This window comes from Mastacembelus armatus, chromosome 9 (genome assembly GCF_900324485.2).
Source record: "Mastacembelus armatus chromosome 9, fMasArm1.2, whole genome shotgun sequence".
Classification (NCBI taxonomy): domain Eukaryota; kingdom Metazoa; phylum Chordata; class Actinopteri; order Synbranchiformes; family Mastacembelidae; genus Mastacembelus; species Mastacembelus armatus.
Genome location: NC_046641.1, coordinates 734643 through 753574, shown reverse-complemented (window position 1 = coordinate 753574; position 18932 = coordinate 734643). Strand labels below are relative to the sequence as shown.

Sequence of the window (18932 nt, the reverse complement as noted above, 5' to 3'; positions counted from 1 at the left end):
TGATATCAAGGATATCTAATTTATGCTCAAACAGCTTGCCATACTTAATAGCGTTTAAGCCAAAGTAACTACTACCGATGAGGTAGACTGACAAACTGATGACTTGACTGGTGAAGGTCCGGGGCTTTATGGCAGTGAGTGTGTGATGAGCTGCGTGCCTCCTCACCTCGCACACCTGCGAGTAATGACAAACAAGATGACAGACAGAAGGAGAGGGAAGAGACACATGAGGGGAAAAGGAGCGCAGCGGCGCTGCTACCTCATGACAAAGTTACAGATGCGTGAACTGTAAATAAATCACAACCTGCGCCAAAGTCCTTTTGCAAGTTATTTATTGTTGTAAATAATATTACAAACATTCTGGCTCTGGTACTGGACTGTAGCGCCAATTGCTAGAACATCACACAGAAAGCTGGCAAATAAAACATTACTGCTGCTCTACAGAAATGGCATTTTTCTTGTGTGATTTTTTCTGTTCAGATACAATGAAAATGAATGTCTGTTACATTCAGAATGAGTGCACTTGTAAATATTTGTTAGCAACCCTGCTACCTGCCCTCACCTTCGACTGCTTGTTTCCTTATTTATGTTGTGTCATGCTTACGAATACAATACCTGACAGAGCAGGAGGGGACAATATCACACACACACCTTAAAATAGCTTGTGCTATAGCTGCATACTGTATATACATGAATGTTGCTTCCTACATTTCATTCACTTCAAATTACCTTTCACATTGTGTTCAATTGACTGAGGCTTGCCAACAGGCCAATCCAAACACACAAATAGTATATAAGTAAGTACTTTTACATAGTTTCCTGTATAGTTGACCTATAACTGTATTCTATATTTCCAGCTGGTATTTGTTTGATGTAATCACACATCTCACACACACACACACACACAAACACAAACACACACACACACACACACACACACACACTAAAAGCAGTAGGTACAGATTAATTGCAAGGCTTCAGAGTAGCTCATGTTAAAGTCCAAAATAGACTGCCATCACCTTTCTGCATCTGTGGTTACATTAGAAAAAGTCCAGTAATAGTAGTAATAAGGCCAAGATGAATTCACTGACATACATTTGAAATAAAGCCCTGGGTTTTGAAGTTGGGCACATCAGTGGGCAACATCTTTCCTTAAACATTTTGGTGTCTAAAAAGAAAGCACAAGTACACAACAGCCAAAAGGAAAGAAAAAGTTTGTCAAAGCCAGCGTGATGTAGGTAGGTACATTCCCAGAGAAACTGGAAGGGAACAGAGGCATTTAAATGCTGTATTAGACTGAAGGAAAGAGTTGATTCAGCAAAAAAAAAATCCAGAAACCAAGTCCAAACTTGCCCAGCAGGGACAGCTGGACCACAGACAGATTAACTATGTGCTTGACCTTTCTTCAAGTAAAAGTAAAGCAGTTTAATAGGTGCTTATTTTTGCTATAGTTGTAACATATTGTACATTTAAAATACCGCACAATAAACAGATTTACCACATTTTATCTTCGCAACAAGATGGCAGACAGAAAAAGCTTTATTTTGCATCTGTTTTCTAATTTGTGTTAGTTTGTCTTGTGTGATATCAATACTATTACTAAACATGCCTTTCCAAAATAACTGCAATGCAAAGGAGTTAATGATTAAGAATATCCACAGTATTTTCTAAAGAAAAGGAAACTGACAATTTGCTCACTGTCAAGATGATGCAAATTACAGTAAAGCAAAGTATATGTATCTTATAATAAATAAGATAAAACAACAAAATGATTAAGATTTGAAAAACAAGCTATGGTATAATGTTATGTCTATAAATACACATTTTTAACATAAAACATTGAAATAAGAAAATTTTGCATGAACAAAATAACACAAAATCCATTGCACTTTCGATAAGAGTGGAACCCTGTGACAAATCTGCATTGCAGGGACAGACTGAGGGAAAACTAAACAACCAGCAGTAGAGCTTTGGTAGACACGGAATACATGCAGCCAGTGGGATGTATTCCCTCTAAGATCACACATATTTGGGGAAAAAACTAACCTGTACTGTAATATTTGCTGTATTGATCACAATCAAACTATTATGTGTAATAATTCCACTTCACATTCATGTAAAATGTCCCCTTCTCAATCTTTCCTTCCAGATAAGATTACATTTATTTGTTATTATCTGTTACATTGAAAAGAACACTAAAATTCCAAAAATGTCAACTTATGCTCATAACATTCAGCAAACAGCTGTATCCCACATGTTTGATGACTACACAATACTTTGCACATGGATTATCGCAGTGTGTCTGGTAATAACGTGTTTTTAATGGAGAATAAAATAATAATGACACACTTTCCTATAACTTTATGCTTTTGTGATATGTTCAGGAGTCGCACCTGGGGTGAACTGTTATTTTATTGATTACTGTAAGTTCTCAATAGTGAACCTTCAATGTGAAGAGAGGCCCTTGAAAGAGGTTCAAATTAGAGACAGGATATTATTCAACATGCCCTGTTTGAAAAGTCATCAGATCTCGGTAAGAAGCCTCATTGTTTTCTGCTCAGTGCCTCTTTTAATTTGAATTTCTCTATTTTTGCCTGTTGTGTTGCTACATGCAGCATAATGTACATTTCCATTGCACTAATTCATCAGTACAACAGCATCAGACTCACCACTATTGCTGCCCTCAGTTTTCACTTACACTTCTTAGGCCAAGTTATTTCATTTATAGTAAGGCTACTATCAGGGACCTTAAACAATGTCTCTAATTATTTTTAGAGACATTATTGTGCTGCTACAGCCTGAGCGGGCTGGCATCAGCTGCCACTCAGCCCCACCTATCTGCTGCCAGCAAAAGAGTGTGACCTGCTTTACGGCACATGTCACATTTTACTCATAGCCTGTGTGGAGTTAGCCAACAGCTAACTATAAGACGAAATGATCTGAATTCTCAAAACAAACATCATGGCAGAGCCAGCAAAGAAACCAAAGAAGGTTTTGTCACAGGAAATGAAGAAAAGAAAGAGAGAGAGATTGAACACAAGCCCAAACACGAATCAGTATCGGATGGGTTTACACTCTGGATTTGCCAGTTCTGTCAACTTAGTCAACAAATTAACGTCGGAGCTACCCACAGGGAAGCTTATACAGCAACAGTATTTACGACCAGAGGTGGACAATAATGAACTTAAGTAGATTTTTTTAGCCTTTGTACTTTACTTGAGTAGTATTTTGGAGGGAAACTTATTACTTGTACTCCCCTACATTTGAAAGATAAATATAATACTTTTTGCTCTACTACATTTTTATCAAGGCTCTCGTTACTCGTAACTTTTGCAGAGAAACTGTCTTAAAACTGTAATGATCGTGTTCATTAAGTTTGTAAAGATACAAACTCTGGGACAGTAGGTGGCAGTATGCACCTTTGAATGCTGGTTGTGACCCGCCAAGAAAAACAAGAAGGAGGTTTGTCCCACTGGTGTTGCCGTACCGGTTACATGGCGCTCAGATAAAGCAGATTGTGCTGTGTGTAGCTGTAATGATTTAGTCCTGATTCAGTCTTGGTTTAGTCCTGGTTTAGTCCATGTTTAGTCTTTGTTTTGTCCTGATTTCATATTGCTAACATGAGTCCTAGATTAGACCTGATTTTGACCTGGTTTCACTTCACAGTTTAATGTTTTGACGTCTCTAGTTTTTCTAATGTGAACTGTCTGATATTCAATACTTAAAAAATGTCAATACTAACTTTGCTTAGACTTGCTGCAGCAATGTTTAATAAAAAGGTTACGTTTGATTTCATTGAAACTGTGCCACCTCTGTCTTTAAATTCTAGTGACTTCTGCTGAAAAGTGATGTAAAGTAACACTGTTCACTTGTTCACAAGTGAGGTAAGAACGGAACATGAGATTGACATACGGATCGGTGCAGCGGCAGCAGCAATGTAGTTGATGTACCGGTCTGTTTCAGTAAAGAAGGAGCTGAGCCGAAAGGCGAAGCTCTCGATTTACCAGTCAACGTTCCTACTCTCACTATGGTCATGAGCTTTGGGTCATGACCAAGGGACAAGATCTCGGATACAAATGGCTGAAATGAGCTTTCTTTGCAGGGTTGCCAGGCACTCCCTTAGAGATAGGGTGAGGAACTTGGGCATCCGGGAGGAGCTCGGAGTAGAGCCGCTGCTCCTGCACATCAAAGGGAGCCAGCTGAGGTGGCTTGGGCATCTGTTAGGGATGCCTCCAGGTCAGCTCTGTGTGAAATAAGGTGCACGGGGCATGTCCCAGTAGGAGGAGGCCCTGGGGAAGACCCAGGACATGCTGGAGGGATTATGTATCTCGGCTGGCCTTGGAACACTTCGGTGTGCCCCCAGAAGAGCTGGAGATCAGGGTGAAGGTAGTCTGGGTAGCCTTGCTTAGGCTACTGCCTCCACGACCCGGCCCCGGAGAAATGTAAGAAAATGGATGGATTAGACCTAGTTTAGTACTGGTTTACTATTGCTACCTTCAATCTTTGTTTGGATATTCCTGATTTTAACATGGTTTCAATTCAGTTTAGACTTGGGTTAGTCCTGGTTTAGTCCTAACAAAGCCTGACAAATTGTGGCCTTTCTGTCAGGTAATCTGTGAGGAAATAAAGGTGGTCCACCCCCATCCCTTTGACCTTGTCTTTGAGAATGACGGGTTAGATGGTATTGAATGCACTTGAAAAATCAAATCATATTTGCAGGCTCTTCCAGATGAGGCAAAACACAGCGAAGCATTTAGAGGACAGCATCATCCACACCAATGTGTTCTCTGTAAGCAAACTGCAGGGGATCTCAGGACCTTCATGATGTGGGATGTGAGAGCCACTGACCTGCAGTCATTTAGTTCAGCAGGACACTTGACTTTAGATACTGGAAGAATGCAAGATGTTTTCCACAGGGCTGGGACCCTCCCCAACTGTAGACTCAGGTTGAAGATCTAAATCTAACGTCTAAAAAATTTGGTGTAACAGGGTATCGTGTAAGTCAGTGTGAGGTTTGTGTTCTGTACAAAGATTACAAAAATGACACACACAATTGACTCCAATAAAGTTGGAAACTTCCCTGTTGGAATTGTGAAGTGCAAAATAGAGCTCCAGGGTCGACTCCTTAACAATGCATCAAACATGTGGATGTAATGAGGGGGAATGTGTCCTCACATACTCCCACTGTGGAGGTTTCCATGTTGTGCAAAGAACACTAATGTACTGTACAGCACTTTGGGTGGATTTTAGTAGCAGGAGGGAGATCTGAGTGAGAATGCAAGCTTGATCCCATGAAATGTAGCTACAACATGAGAGTGTAAAATGCACATAAACAAACAAAAAAGATTTTCTCACAGAAATGATTTGTGGAGAAAATATGACCAGATACAGATAGTGCTCTGACAGTGAAATAACAGCATGGAAGTGAAGGTTTGATGTACAGATTGCCTTCAAGTTCAAATTCAAGGTTCAGTTCCCAGCTCAAAATAAGTTTGTGACTTAATTCTACCTTTAGCCCAATCAAGAAAAATGTTTTCACTTGAGAACAAAGCTGAGCAGCAGAACAATCCACACAACAACTCATCATGGTCCATCAGCTATGGATAGAAAAGCATAATATGAGCACGGGGCTGAGGAGATGGGCTTGGCTTGTGAAGTGACAGTTGTTTGCAGGAAGTTTAAAGGGTGGATGAGGTCAGAACTTTGTCTTGTTAAATGTAAACAGGCTGTTCCTGGGCTGTCAGCAGGCGATACATGGCAGCAGGCATTGTCTTCATGTGGATCTGACAGACACAAACAGACCAAACCATTCAATACATTAAATTATTAATAGTGCATACCTATTAAGAACAAAAATCAAGCCTTATCATACATAACCACAGTTCTCTGAGTAGGATGAGTAAGTGTCTCACATTAGGTGAATGCTTTCAGCATGACCTCATCAGAAGCTCCTATCACTTGACACCAGCCATTATTGACTGGGAGTAAGCATGTAAGTATCAGGGAGGGCAGACACCCTGCCCCAATAAAAGTGGTTGAGAGTCATTCAAAATACCTCTTCCACACCTCATATGAGTACAGAGGGTGGTCTGATGACACACTCACACATGCTACCTAGTGAACCATGGTTAAATTCATAAACCAAAGTTCTCTTTTATCATCTCAGTGCCCCCACCACTGCTTACATGCATTGCACAAACACTCTTGGGCTTAGAGAGAGACCAAATAGGGGACTAGAAACTTGGAAATTATCCCCTGAAATGCAAATATGGGACAATTACTTGGGTGAAGTGGGAAGTTATTTTGAAAATAAGTCCTTGAGATTGACAATTGTGAATGCATTTTGAACTTGTGTTTTCTCACAAAGCCCCGATATCTAGAATTATATGCATGCCACACCTGTCTTTCTTTTGAACCAGGAAATATCTTGAATAGAAACTACTTTAACTGTTTTTGGAAGGGACCATTCTGATTGGTCTTTGATCACAACAAAGTGAAGCTTGCCCTGTCGTGGTTAGTAGTCAATGTGGGACATCTGACAATGTTCAGCTTGATTCGTGACTTGCTCTTCAGACAAAGAACATAAAGGAAAGCATAGAATGTACATTTCACTCCGCATTGCACATGCCTGAGACGGTGTGCTCACTGCAAAAGCATCTGTGGATGAGAAAGATGTGACTCTCTCTGGAAATTAATGATCAGAATGTTTTCCAACAACGATTTTGTTTTTGTTTTTTTTCCAGTGATTTGAAATGCACCCTTTGCACATGGCCTAGGTGTGACTGTTGAAAGAACTTTGATTCTATGGACCAATGAAATATGCTTACGAGACATGTATGGGGACCACCATGGGCTTCCTCCTGCTGCACTTTAAACCTCCCATTGTCTGCATGCTGAACAGAACCAAACTCTGTGAACATGCTTGGGAATGGAGTCTCGTGAGCAAGGTGAGTCTTAGAGGGGTGCAGACATGCTTAGCTCACCACAACACAGAGGTCTGTCAGGCCAAGCATGTCTTCCTCCTTAAAACCTGTATGGATATGAAAGGAAAGAGAGCAGGCCAGATCCCTGGAACAGGGTTTTCTGCCACGAGACTTTTGGGGTCTGTTATTTGCAGGGATGAGGAGCTGCCTGGGGCACCTGGCAAGACAAACAACCCCATGGCTCCTTCCCAAGACTTGACTGCCACCTTTGAAGATAGAGGCAGTTGTCAGAGCCAAAGCCAGTTGAAGCCATCATCTCATCCTCCAGTATAGCTTGGTACACCATCAACAAAGAAGACCACAACCGCCTTGTGTGGCCATCAGGCCTGATTGTGGCAACAATATGCTCTAGAAAGAAGGGCGGGTGCTGCTGATGACAGGGGATGTCAGCAGAAGTGAGCTTCCACCGCAGGCTCTGTTGTGGGAATGTCACAAACACTGTTTCTCCATACCCTCACTACCACTACCAACAGTAGTGGTGGAACTGCCTGCCACTGGATGCTTCTTCTGCCTGAGTTGTCAGTCTGGCCCAAAATGCATGAAACATGCCCAAGCTGCTTTTAAGTCTTTGGAGAAGCTCTTGCACTTTATCCAGCCAAAACACATGCAAACACTACAACAGCGAAAACACACGCAAAAAAGAAACACTGCAACAGCCAAAACAGCTACATTTTGCGGCATCTTCTCCTGATAACATTGAAACAAACTTAAATTATTCCATCAGTTTTGATTGTACAGATTAGAGCAATATATCATTCAAATCTGTAAAGGGTCTAGTTTTATTTGCACACAGTCATAATAATAAAACGCTATGCTTTTGTAAAATAAAGAAAGCAGACAGGGTATGCTCTCTGTCTTCTCTGTCTCTGTCATCTCTCTTCACAGACACATAAATAAAACAACTTGAATCTCAGCGAGAGACTCTCAGAAGAGTTTACTTTCTTATCAGAGGAAAAACGCGACTCAGATAACATACATTTGCATCTGCATTGTATTGCAGTAATTCCCTCTCAGCCACATTCCTGACTGAAAGGCTCATTATGCAGCTCATTAAGCGGATCCTTGTCTTCTCAGATAAATCACATGATTATTCATGATCATTCACGCCTTCTTGCATGTGTCTAAAAAAGTGTCTTCAAAAATTTAAATCAGTGTATTGTTTTCTGTGAATGAGCAAACAATGATTTTCGCATTGTTTTGAAGCAAACACTTTTGGCTACAAAATGCATTTCTCAGAAGTCTTGTGAATGTTCTGTATGTGTTTTAGGGCCTTATTTCAGTGACTTAAAAATCAGACTTTAGACATTAATATGTTTAAAAGCAACTGAAAAAAGCACAAATGTCAAAATTTGCCCAAAACACCCCTAGACCCCAAATGATTAAAACAGTTGGCTATTGTACTTATTTATTTTTTTAATAAATCTCACTCAAAAAGGAGAAAGCCGTGCATTTGGTTGGCATTATTTCGTGAGTGTTTATACAATCAATATACCACACTTTCTCTTCCTGTAGAAAATTAAGCCACACTGAGTTTGATACTTTAACTCAACTTTGGCTGGTATATGTATGGACTGGTGGTGCATGGTATTTACATTTTGAAGTCTTCTGACCTAGGAGGGCAGGATTGTTTTTTTAAAGCTTGCAGTGTTGAGCTGTTTAAACTGGGTGCACTGGCATGCAATTTTGGGTGTCATGTAACAGCTGTTGCTATTTATAACCAAGGACAGTCCTTGCTGCTGGCCTATTAAGGGACATCTATTTATTTTGCTGAGCAACTGAGTGATATCATTAACTGCTAATAATTCTAATAATTATATAACCATATAGACCACCACACTATCCCTATAACAACTCAGTGTCATTCCTTCATCTTATATCTTTACATTTTTACTTGCATACTTTTATTCAGTCTTTTTAACAAAGCTTATAGAGCTTGTAGGAATTCTTATAATAACTACCACCTAAATGAATTCTTTCTTCACATAGTAAAGGACTGAAAGGCTTGATAATCAACTAAAATTTTACTTGCATTCAATATATTTGTGTTTAATTATCAGATTAACTAGACACCTATATCCAGTGTGAAATCTTACCTCTCCCACAGCGTTGGACAGGATGTGGACAATTTTTTCATGGGGTGTGGCTACCACACTCTGGCTGTTGATTTCAATAATCCGGTGACCAACTCTGACCCCACCTCGTTCGGCGATGCCCCCACGCATAAGGCTACAAATCTGTCAACAGATCAATTCTTTTACATGATAAATAAGTTGAATCCAAGCAATTTAACAGAAGTGTGAATATCACTGAACATAAGAATAGAGCAAAACCAGTGCTACACACAATGCCATTTTGGACACTAAACCCCAGCTGGTAGCGGAGGTCTGGCCGTCTAATAAGAACAGTAGTCACTGGGGGACATCTGACAATGTTCAGCTTGATTCGGGACTGGTTCTTCAACCCCTACATAAAGGAAAGTATACAGTATCACTGAAATGTTACTGTAATGTGTATACAGTACACAAAATTATACCAGGTTGAGATTTTGGGTCAGAATTTGCCTTTGCCCTACACAGTTTCGCCTCTTACTGGGAAATTACAAAATTCTCTCAAATAATATTTTCTACCCTTTCTTAAGTTTTTAATGACAAAAATCTAGCTCAGCCTTTTTAATAACTTAAAACGGACCACACTATCCCTATAACGACTCAGTGTCATTCCTTCATCTTATATCTTTACTGTTTTTACTTGCTTACTTTCATTCAATCTGTTTTAATTGCAAAGCTTTATAGAGCAGGCTGTGTAAAACTCATGTGGCACAAATTTGATATACATATCTCTATCTCTCTATAAGTGATAGCATTATATAAATTCACCTGCTTTAGCTGCTTTGCATTAACTTGCATGTTTGTTTCTGAATTCTTGATCATCATTTTAATGCTGAGGGTGTTTATTGACCAAATACTGTATAGGACATGGATTCCGCCTCTCTCTCCATCCATTTCCTGTCTGTATATCTAATCAATTAAAGGCAGTCTGTATCTTTTTTTTATATTGATTTTTTAGAAACGCACTCTACAAATAAAGTTTAAATGTGATTTGTTGAGGCACATCTGAGTTGAGCGTACAGCAACAGTAATGACCTCTGAGTGTGTGCATTGGTAGATACAAATTTTTCCCCTGTACTACTGCATAATAAGTAGACCTAATTAATATGATTCATTATCGAAATTAATATCAATAATGTAGATACCTTTATGATGCTCTGGCAGGTGGAAAGTGGCAACCCCACAAGACTGGTCCCATTGATTGACATGATCTGGTCACCAATGTTCAGTCTACCAGATCTCTCAGCTGGCCCAGCATGCATCATGTTGGCAATGATGACAGTGGGCAGGATGGAGCCCCACCCACTCTCCACAATGACCAGACCTAGAATCTCCCCTTTAGCTTTCTCTATGAACACCTGTACTCACAGAATGCAGGATACAAGCAAAGAAAAACAAAACCATTTTAAAGTCAGGGTGAAATCAAATGACTTTTAGCTTTTATTGCAGTTGACACTATTGTCCACAGTTCTCAAAATAATATAAGAGTGCAGTTTTCATTTATGCAAAGTGATTGACAGTGCAACAAGAGAAAATACTTTGGAATATAAAGGTTTTGAACACTGTATGATCTAGTAACAGTGCTAAAGAAAAAAATCAGAAATTTTGTTTTAAATAATATACTTACATCTTTGCAGTTCTCAGATTTAGAGAAGTGGATGAGGTCATCATTGTACATGTCCTGAGTGCTGAGCAAGTCACTGTACTCCTTCTGGCTTAGGTCCTCAGGGTTAATGCCATTGGCCCGCAAGAATTCCTGATAAGCCACGCTGAAGGCCTGTCCAATGGACTGGGCTATTAACTGGGCCTAGAGGACAGGACAGGTGGGCTGAGAATTTCTGAACTAATGATATTCATTAATTATGCTATCTTATGGTCATCTGAAACTCTGCTTAACTATTGGGAGTCAATATCATGGTTAAATTTATACTATTAATACAAAGAATGCTTGTTATCCCTTCTGACAAGCAAAACATCATATTAGTTTGTTGTTGGACTCACATCCTCAGATTCAAACACATGGCATATCATCTTGTACTGGCGCTTGCTGTCTTGACCTGGATCTGAGGCCTCAACATTCTCCTGAGAGTCAGGTCGAGGCATCCTGCGCCGGGCCATCAGAACCACAATGTTGCCAATGTCAGCAATGTAGGAGATGGTTCGTAAAGGGTGATCCATCATGGTCTCCTGAAAGCCAGAGAACTCCTTATGTCATCTAAACACCAAGTTTAGACATCTAAGCTCTAATGCTCACAAGTCATGTTGTGGAAGTCCAAGTCAAGTCTCAAGTCTCCGATCACAACTGCAAGTCAAGTCTCAAGTCTCTGGTCACAGCTGTAAGTCAAGTCTCAAGGTTGCAGTGAACAATCTTGTTGCATGCTGCAGACTCCAACGCTCTACAAAGCTAGTAACACGCTAACATTAGATAACTGATGTTGCGCTAAACCAAAAAGTGATGACTGCCTGACCATTTGCTGCATCTATTCTGCCTCTCATTTACCAGAAGAAAAAGAAAAAATTAAACACACTGTTTGTACATTAATGCACTAAAATAATATAAATGAATAGTTCCAAACATCAAGTACAAGATGAGTCTCAAGTCTTCTGAGGATGAGTCACAAGTCAAGTCTCAAGTTACTGTCTGTGCAACCACTGCAGAGTTCCCATTTCTGCATCTAAGTCCCCAACATAGCAAGTTTTTCTTAACCCAAAAAACACGAACACACCTAAGAACTCATTAAAAGGACTATATAGGTCCATTCTTTGGAAATTATGTTGTTTCCTGCATACGTATTGATGGGGAATCACAAAACCCTTTTTCTTCATATTCCTCACATTTACTGAACCATCCAATCCGTTTTTGCAATACATTTGCTGACACATTGATACAGGCACATAAGTCAACAATTAATGTAACCTACAGGACCACAGCAACAATTCTGACAGGTTTTGAAAAGAAAATAAACACATCATCTACGATGATACAGTATGGTCTTTCTCCACTAATGTCAAACTCAATAAAAGTTAAGCATGTACTTTTAATCATCTACACTGATTACACAGGCCAGTATACAATGGTGTCCTTAACTGCATTAGTTAACTACTTAGTCCATCAAGAATCCTGCACTACTAACTGCTATCAGTTATGAAGAATATTTTATCAAGAGCTTATTCTTTCTCCTACATGCATGGTATATAGCCTATTTATACAGGTGACAAAAAAGATTCTACAGCTGTAGGTTGTGCTTTAGTTAGAGTGAGTACCTGGGAGTCAGCATTGAGCACTTTGATTCTCTGGGTGGAGATGAAGAGATCCACCTCTGTCATGGGCTGAGGCTCACCCTCAGAGGCCTACACATACCACATTTGAAAACAAATAGACACACATTCATAGTTAGCAGATAGCAGTAACACAAATGCATACCACTAAAAAATGATTTAAAAAAAAGCTAAACTCATTCACGCTTCTGATCCATGAAGCTCAAAGTTTATGATTGTGAGGCAAGTCTGGAATCAGGCTTCCAACAGAAATACTTTATACATTGTGAATTCATTAAACCATTGCTGTCTTTTTCTCCAAGAATGACATAGTTTATCTTTCTGATTTTAAAACAATCTGAACAACCGTTTAGTTAGATGCTGGCAGTCAATCAGGAGCTTTATTTATTAGACAAAAGGTTATAATGTAATTTCTTTCAGTGTCTAGGCATCATTTTAGTTGTTATGTCCCCTGAACATGTATGGCTTCCTAACCTGGGGAAGTTATGAATACAAACATTTTAGTGGCTAAAATGTTGTGGTTTAACTGATGTAACATAAGAGCCAGTGGCCCTGTTCACAATAATAAATGAGACAGTCACTTTTACTTTAGTTATGGTTGATACTAAAGTCATAAATTTAAATATTTTAGATGAAGCTGCGAGGCTTCATCTAAACATGACTTGCTCACAACATGACTTGTGAGCATTAGAGCTATTATACTAGAAAAGCTTAAGCTGCTCCTCCTTGCTATTTCCAATATAAAGTGAACACATTAGTCCTTGTCCTTGTTTTTTTTTAAATCATTACTCGATCCAAAAAAATGTATTCACCTCTTTAAAGGTGACTTAAAAGATGGTTGTAAAAAGTTTGTATGAAAACATGCGAGCAACTTGGATTCCTCAATTAACATACAATAGATTCCAGGTTTGGCAATAGCAAAAGTTCAATGGGATCTAAAAGTACTGCTCCTAAATAGTCACATAGTATGCTCAAGCAAAGCCTGCAAGCTAGTTAAGGTTGTCAACTCAAGTTACCATTGTACTCACGTGGCACAATCAAAAAAAGCCATTACATGGACCAAGGCCAAAGCAGATTGTAGAACTTTAAAACACAGACAACTACAGTATATATGTAAAATTGTCAAGAGGGCAATAGTTTTACTTTTACATTCTTTTATGTTCATAGTTCTTTCTATGTTTTTGCTCATTTCATTCACTCATTATAAAAACTAATCAGAAGCCATTATGTAAAATATATATGTCAGTTACATGTAATAGTAGCAGAGCAGAATTATAAGAAATGCTTCAAGTACTTCAAATCTGTACTTACAGTAGAGACACACTACTGGAGACTGCTCAGTCACTAACTGCTTGGAAACTGACAATGTATTAGTTTCACATATGTTTTATTACACTTCAATTCAATTTACATTCTGCTTCCTGCTTCTGAAGAGTGCAGACGCACTTCTGCTTGCTCCTGCTTCTGCCAGTTTTACTTTGCTTTTATTCCTTTTTACTTCATGCATTCTTACACAATGATTTTATAATACACTTTTTAACATTATTTTACCCCTTTTTTACCGCATTTGGAATTTTAGTGAGGATTTTATTTTTACTTTTATTTTTGATCAACCTCCGATGACCATGCCTCCCTTCCCTGAGGACGATCACAGCAAACTCCTACAGAAAATCACTATGCTGGAAACTAAAGTGAAAAGGTTAGAGATGTATGTGGAGATAAATGGACTATCTGGGAAAGAGGACACTACTCTACCACTCTACCATAGTAGCAGACAAGAGCATGCTAGTATACAGATAATTAGCACTAACAAGACCGAGCAACACAAGGGTTGTGTCCGGGTAAATAAAACTACTGGTATCAGTCCTCCCTGGAACGCTCTCGGAGCAAAGCCAAAGACTAAATCAGGACAAGCAACAGGCAGAACTCAGTGCCCAGAAATCTGTGATGCGACAGGCTGGCCAGCGTTACCATCCTCCTCAACTCCTGTGCAGAGGAAAGCACAACCATGGATAACAGCTAAAGGGAAAAGGAGCAACAAAACTCCTAAGAAACTAACTGTACAGCTACAAAATAGATTCGCTCCACTACTGCAGGACCCTGGATCTTCATCTGATCACTTGGACAATCCTCCACATCCACAGAGAGGGGTAAGGTCTGAAAACTCAACAGAAGACAGAAAACTAAGAGGAAAGCTAACAGGGCCTCAGACTCTGATTGTGGGTGACTTGGCCATAAAAGATGTGAGACAGATGTGCAGTAACAACACAAAAGTGCTGTATTTCCCAAAAGATATGGTCTCTGACACATCCTCAAAAAGGACTTTAATAATCTGCTAAAGTAAGCACAGTAAGGTCGCTAAATGCAGAAGTTTTTATCAGTGGACCTCTACCACCAGTCAAAGGAGGAACTGAGAAATTCAGCAGGTTACTAGCACTAAACACATGGCTGTCAACTGCATGTGATGTCCACTCAGTACATTTTATTGATAACCATTAACCATTTCTGGGGTCGCAGGCATCTTTTTAAGGGAGACGGATTGTCTCTAAATAAATCAGGAGTAAAAGCTTTCACCTCCAACCTATTTTTCTTCCTGCGCCACAATCTTCCCTCTGCCAAGGACAAGATACGACGGGAATCTGCCAAGGACAAGATACGGGAATCTAAACAAAATGAAGAATGCATTTGAGAGGCAGATGCAGATTGTCAATAGTTCTCTTCAGTCAGGGCAGTTTCCCCAGGCCTTAAAAACTGCTGTTATAAAACCTCTTCTTAAAAAGCCTAATCTAGATGCTTCAGCAGTAAGTAACTACAGGCCAATATCAAATCTTCCATTTCTGGGAAAAATAATTGAAAAAGTAGTTTCTCAACAAATTCACAGATTTATGGTGCAAAACAATCTTTTTAATGCACGTCAGTCTGGATTTCGCGCACACCACAGCACCGAGACTGCACTTATTAAAATTTTAAATGATTTACATTTAAAAAATGATGAATCCAAAACCTCTGTTTTAGTACTCTTGGATCTCAGTGCTGCATTTGACACAGTTGATCATGATGTGCTGCTTGATAGACTAGAAGCGTGGGTGGGAGTTACTGGCTCAGTGTTAAATTGGCTAAAATCTTACTTACAAGATAGAGACTATTTTGTCTCACTTGGTAACTATGAGTCTGAGCGAACAAAAATGAAATGTGGGGTTCCTCAGGGGTCTATTCTTGGTCCTCTCTTATTCAATATCTACATGCTGCCCCTTGCTCAGATTATGGAATACTACAACATTGACTACCATACCTATGCAGATGACACCCAACTTTATATATCAGTATCATCTCATGATTATAGTCCTCTAATCTCATTATGTGAGTGTATTAATCAAGTCAAAGAATGGATGCGCCAGAATTTTCTCCAGCTCAATACAGACAAGACAGAAGTGATTGTTTTTGGCCCCAAAAATGAAAGGTCAAAGGTCATTGCTCACCTTGACTCCATGTCATTGAAAGCTACAAATCAAGCCAGAAACCTTGGTGTAATCATTGACTCAGCCCTGAATTTTAACAACCACATAAAATCCATCACTAAATCTTCCTATTACCACCTGAAAAACATTGCTAGAATAAAAGGTTTTCTGTCTAAACAAGATGCAGAAAAAACTTGTTCACGCATTTATTTTCAATAGGCTAGATTATTGTAATGGCTTGTTCACATGGCTGTAATGCCATAGTTTTCTATTTGCGATTGAATGGGGTTATATATGGCCCATGAAATAAAATGAGTTGACAACCCTAAAGAAATGAAAACTGATTTTATTTTATGTCTAATAAAGTTGTTGTTAAAGAGGCAAATCATTTTGCATTCTCTGTATTTGACAATTATAAGTTGAATTAAAAGTATTTTAGATAAAAATGCTGCTGTAGTTCACCTAATATTTTGTTATTTTCATTCTTTTGAAATTGCCAGAATGTGGAAGAAAAACATATTTAAAGCTTAAACTTTTCGATGTCAGGACTATCAGACCTCCAGTTTTGGTTATTAAATCCTGCCTATTTTCTTGGTCTCAAGGTTGGCAAGAATGCTATAACATTTTGCTCAGATGGTGATCATAATTATTAAACATGCATAACTTCAGTAGGTTATCATTGTCATTGTGGACATGGTGACACTATCACTTAGATTAAAGCACCATGTTAGCAGCTCCACAGAGTTACTAACATTATAGTACACATTCCAGACCTCTGTCTCTACTGGACATACAGAGATGACTTGGTATTTAATTTGGTCATCTGGGTAGGTTAGCAAACAACAGAATGTAGGTTATTGTGTATATATATCATATACACACTACCCTACAAATACACAAACCACCATAAATACAGACTCAGCATTAGAATGAATGCAACCACAAACCCAGTAATACCTTGACTGTTTCCTGTATCCAGCAAACTTGATTCCTTCCAAAACAAGCAAGTCTCCAGTTTGACAAAGACTACAGTGTTACAAATGGGGAAGCAGCTGGAGACACAAGAGGAACATACAGTGGCAATCACCTCTGACAAAACACAGGTGGTTTCTGGATACAGGAAAAATGCCAACAATTCTGCAGATGGACAGAACACTGAAGAGGACAGAAAGAAGAGGACAGTGATAAAGACACAAAAAGAGACAGAACGCCAAGCAGATGGAGTGAGAAGCTACACTTGGCAGAACGGGGGACATGACAAATATGTAGATACTGTACCTTCTTCTTGTTCTGGGCTAATTTCTGGGCCGTCTGCCAGGCATGGAATAAAGCAGACAGGAGAGTAATGGATTAGATCACTGCACACAACAACATTGCTGGATCACAGGATGGGGGCAAGGATAATGTCATATATAATAACCTTAATCTGTAGTGCCTCTGTAGTGCACTGCGTTTGTTATTTTGCTCACACTGGGTAGAAAGTTTATTTGGGTGTTATGAATGTCATAACTGCTATGGATGTGTACAGATGGCTATAACCAACATGCTATGTCTAGCTAGTGTATAAAAATGAACAACTGTTTCCAATCGCTGTTCACTCACATTTCTATTTTGCTGTTGTGTTTTCTGCAATGTTTTGGTTTCTTTAATGTGTTGCTTTTTGAAAAGTTTTGTGAAACCTTGTGTTTTATTATGTGTTTTCCAAAATGTCAGAAAATTTTCTGAAATGTTACACTTTATGAAAGGTCATGTTTTGTGAAATGCTGCTTTGTGATATTTTGTTGTGTTGTGTATAAAGATATGCTTTGTGAAATATGTGTTGTGCTTTGCACCTAAGCTGCAATAAGGTGAGTCATCAGTTTACATTTGTTACACTTAGAGAGATGTTCAGTCTGGTTTACAGTAGTAATTCTATATGTTCCCAATTAACTTACAGTTCAAAATTAAAAATATAGGCTGCATAGTCCTTTATTACACTGGCACTCTGTGCATAGGCCTATTAGAACAACTGTCATTCTGCTAATCAGATCACCTCCTGTCAACCTCAAGGTACGATGGTGTATATCAGAGTATTGTTTTTAATTTCATATCTTGAGAATAACAAAATGTTGAGAATAAAGTTGAAATATCAAGATCAAAAAGAAAACATAATGTTGCTTTACCTGTTTCTATGTTATTTTATTTCATTTTGATTTCATTTTTCCCTGAATTAATATAAACCGCTTTTTCATTTGTAACCTACTGTTAAAAGAAACAAAATGTGGTATTTGTTAAATTAAAGGACTATGCAGAATGTAACTGTTTTTCAAACTTATGCACTGACTGACAGTAATCATTTTATTCCATGCTAATTCCCTCTTTTGCTGCTACAGCTGTATTGTTTCTCTTAAAAAATATGTTCATGTTCTGCTTAAGAAAAATTTCTAATTCCAATCATGTAAATGTGTTAGACTTTCATTTTCTCCATTGCCATGGTGAATCATTGTATCTCAGCTCTAATGAAGATGGCTTTTTATAGTCCTTGTGCATTAGGTTTAACTTACCGTTTAATTACTCTGAACTTTGTTCACTGAACAAATTGTGATCAGCTGTTCTGGAACTCAGAATTTTCCATCTCAGGGTTAAACAACTCAGAGCTTAGGGTTAGATGCTGAATTTGTTAATCCTGCTTTCAGAACTAGACCCCAAGGACATTCATAGATTTCTAGGGGCCGGGGCAGTCATTTTAGAGCATGAGTTTCAGGTTTGTTTTTGTGCATGTTGTACAGGAGGAAATTAATATGGTTCACTTATTTAAGTGTTGGGTAGATAAGACTCCAGGATGACAGCTGAATGATAAGGTTGCACCCCCACTGGAGGACCTGGGATCTTATTTCTTTCATGGATCAGAATATATCACAGAGAAAATAACATCAACTTATAAGAGCATTTTACTATCCATTAATGACATCCATCCATTATCTATACCCGCTTACTCCTGTTTAGGGTCACAGGGATCTGCTGAAGCCTATCCCAGTTGTCTTTGGGTGAAAAGCAAGGGTACACCCTGGATAGGTCACTAGTCCATTGCAGGGCCATTTTTTTTTTTAAAACCTCTATCTTAC

At 38.8% G+C, this 18932-nt stretch overlaps 1 protein-coding gene across 3 annotated transcripts in view; it reads right to left on the bottom strand.

The window, feature by feature from the left end:
* Nucleotides 1-4135: 4135 nt before the first annotated feature.
* The window catches only part of apba1a (amyloid beta (A4) precursor protein-binding, family A, member 1a), a 68151-nt gene continuing 53354 nt past the window's right edge, over nt 4136-18932 (bottom strand). Inside the window, exons 5-12 of one of the 3 annotated variants that reach the window (XM_026322033.1) lie at nt 17107-17139; nt 12356-12442; nt 11093-11278; nt 10719-10898; nt 10237-10449; nt 9327-9446; nt 9077-9217; nt 4136-5783 (exon numbers count right to left, since the gene is read on the bottom strand). In XM_026322033.1, coding sequence (XP_026177818.1) covers nt 5712-5783; nt 9077-9217; nt 9327-9446; nt 10237-10449; nt 10719-10898; nt 11093-11278; nt 12356-12442; nt 17107-17139 — 1032 coding nt within the window. In that variant the 3' untranslated portion in view covers nt 4136-5711. Of the gene's footprint in view, nt 5784-9076; nt 9447-10236; nt 10450-10718; nt 10899-11092; nt 11279-12355; nt 12443-17106; nt 17140-18932 lie in introns of those variants that run through there. The other 2 variants (XM_026322035.1, XM_026322036.1) reach the window with 2 other exon arrangements.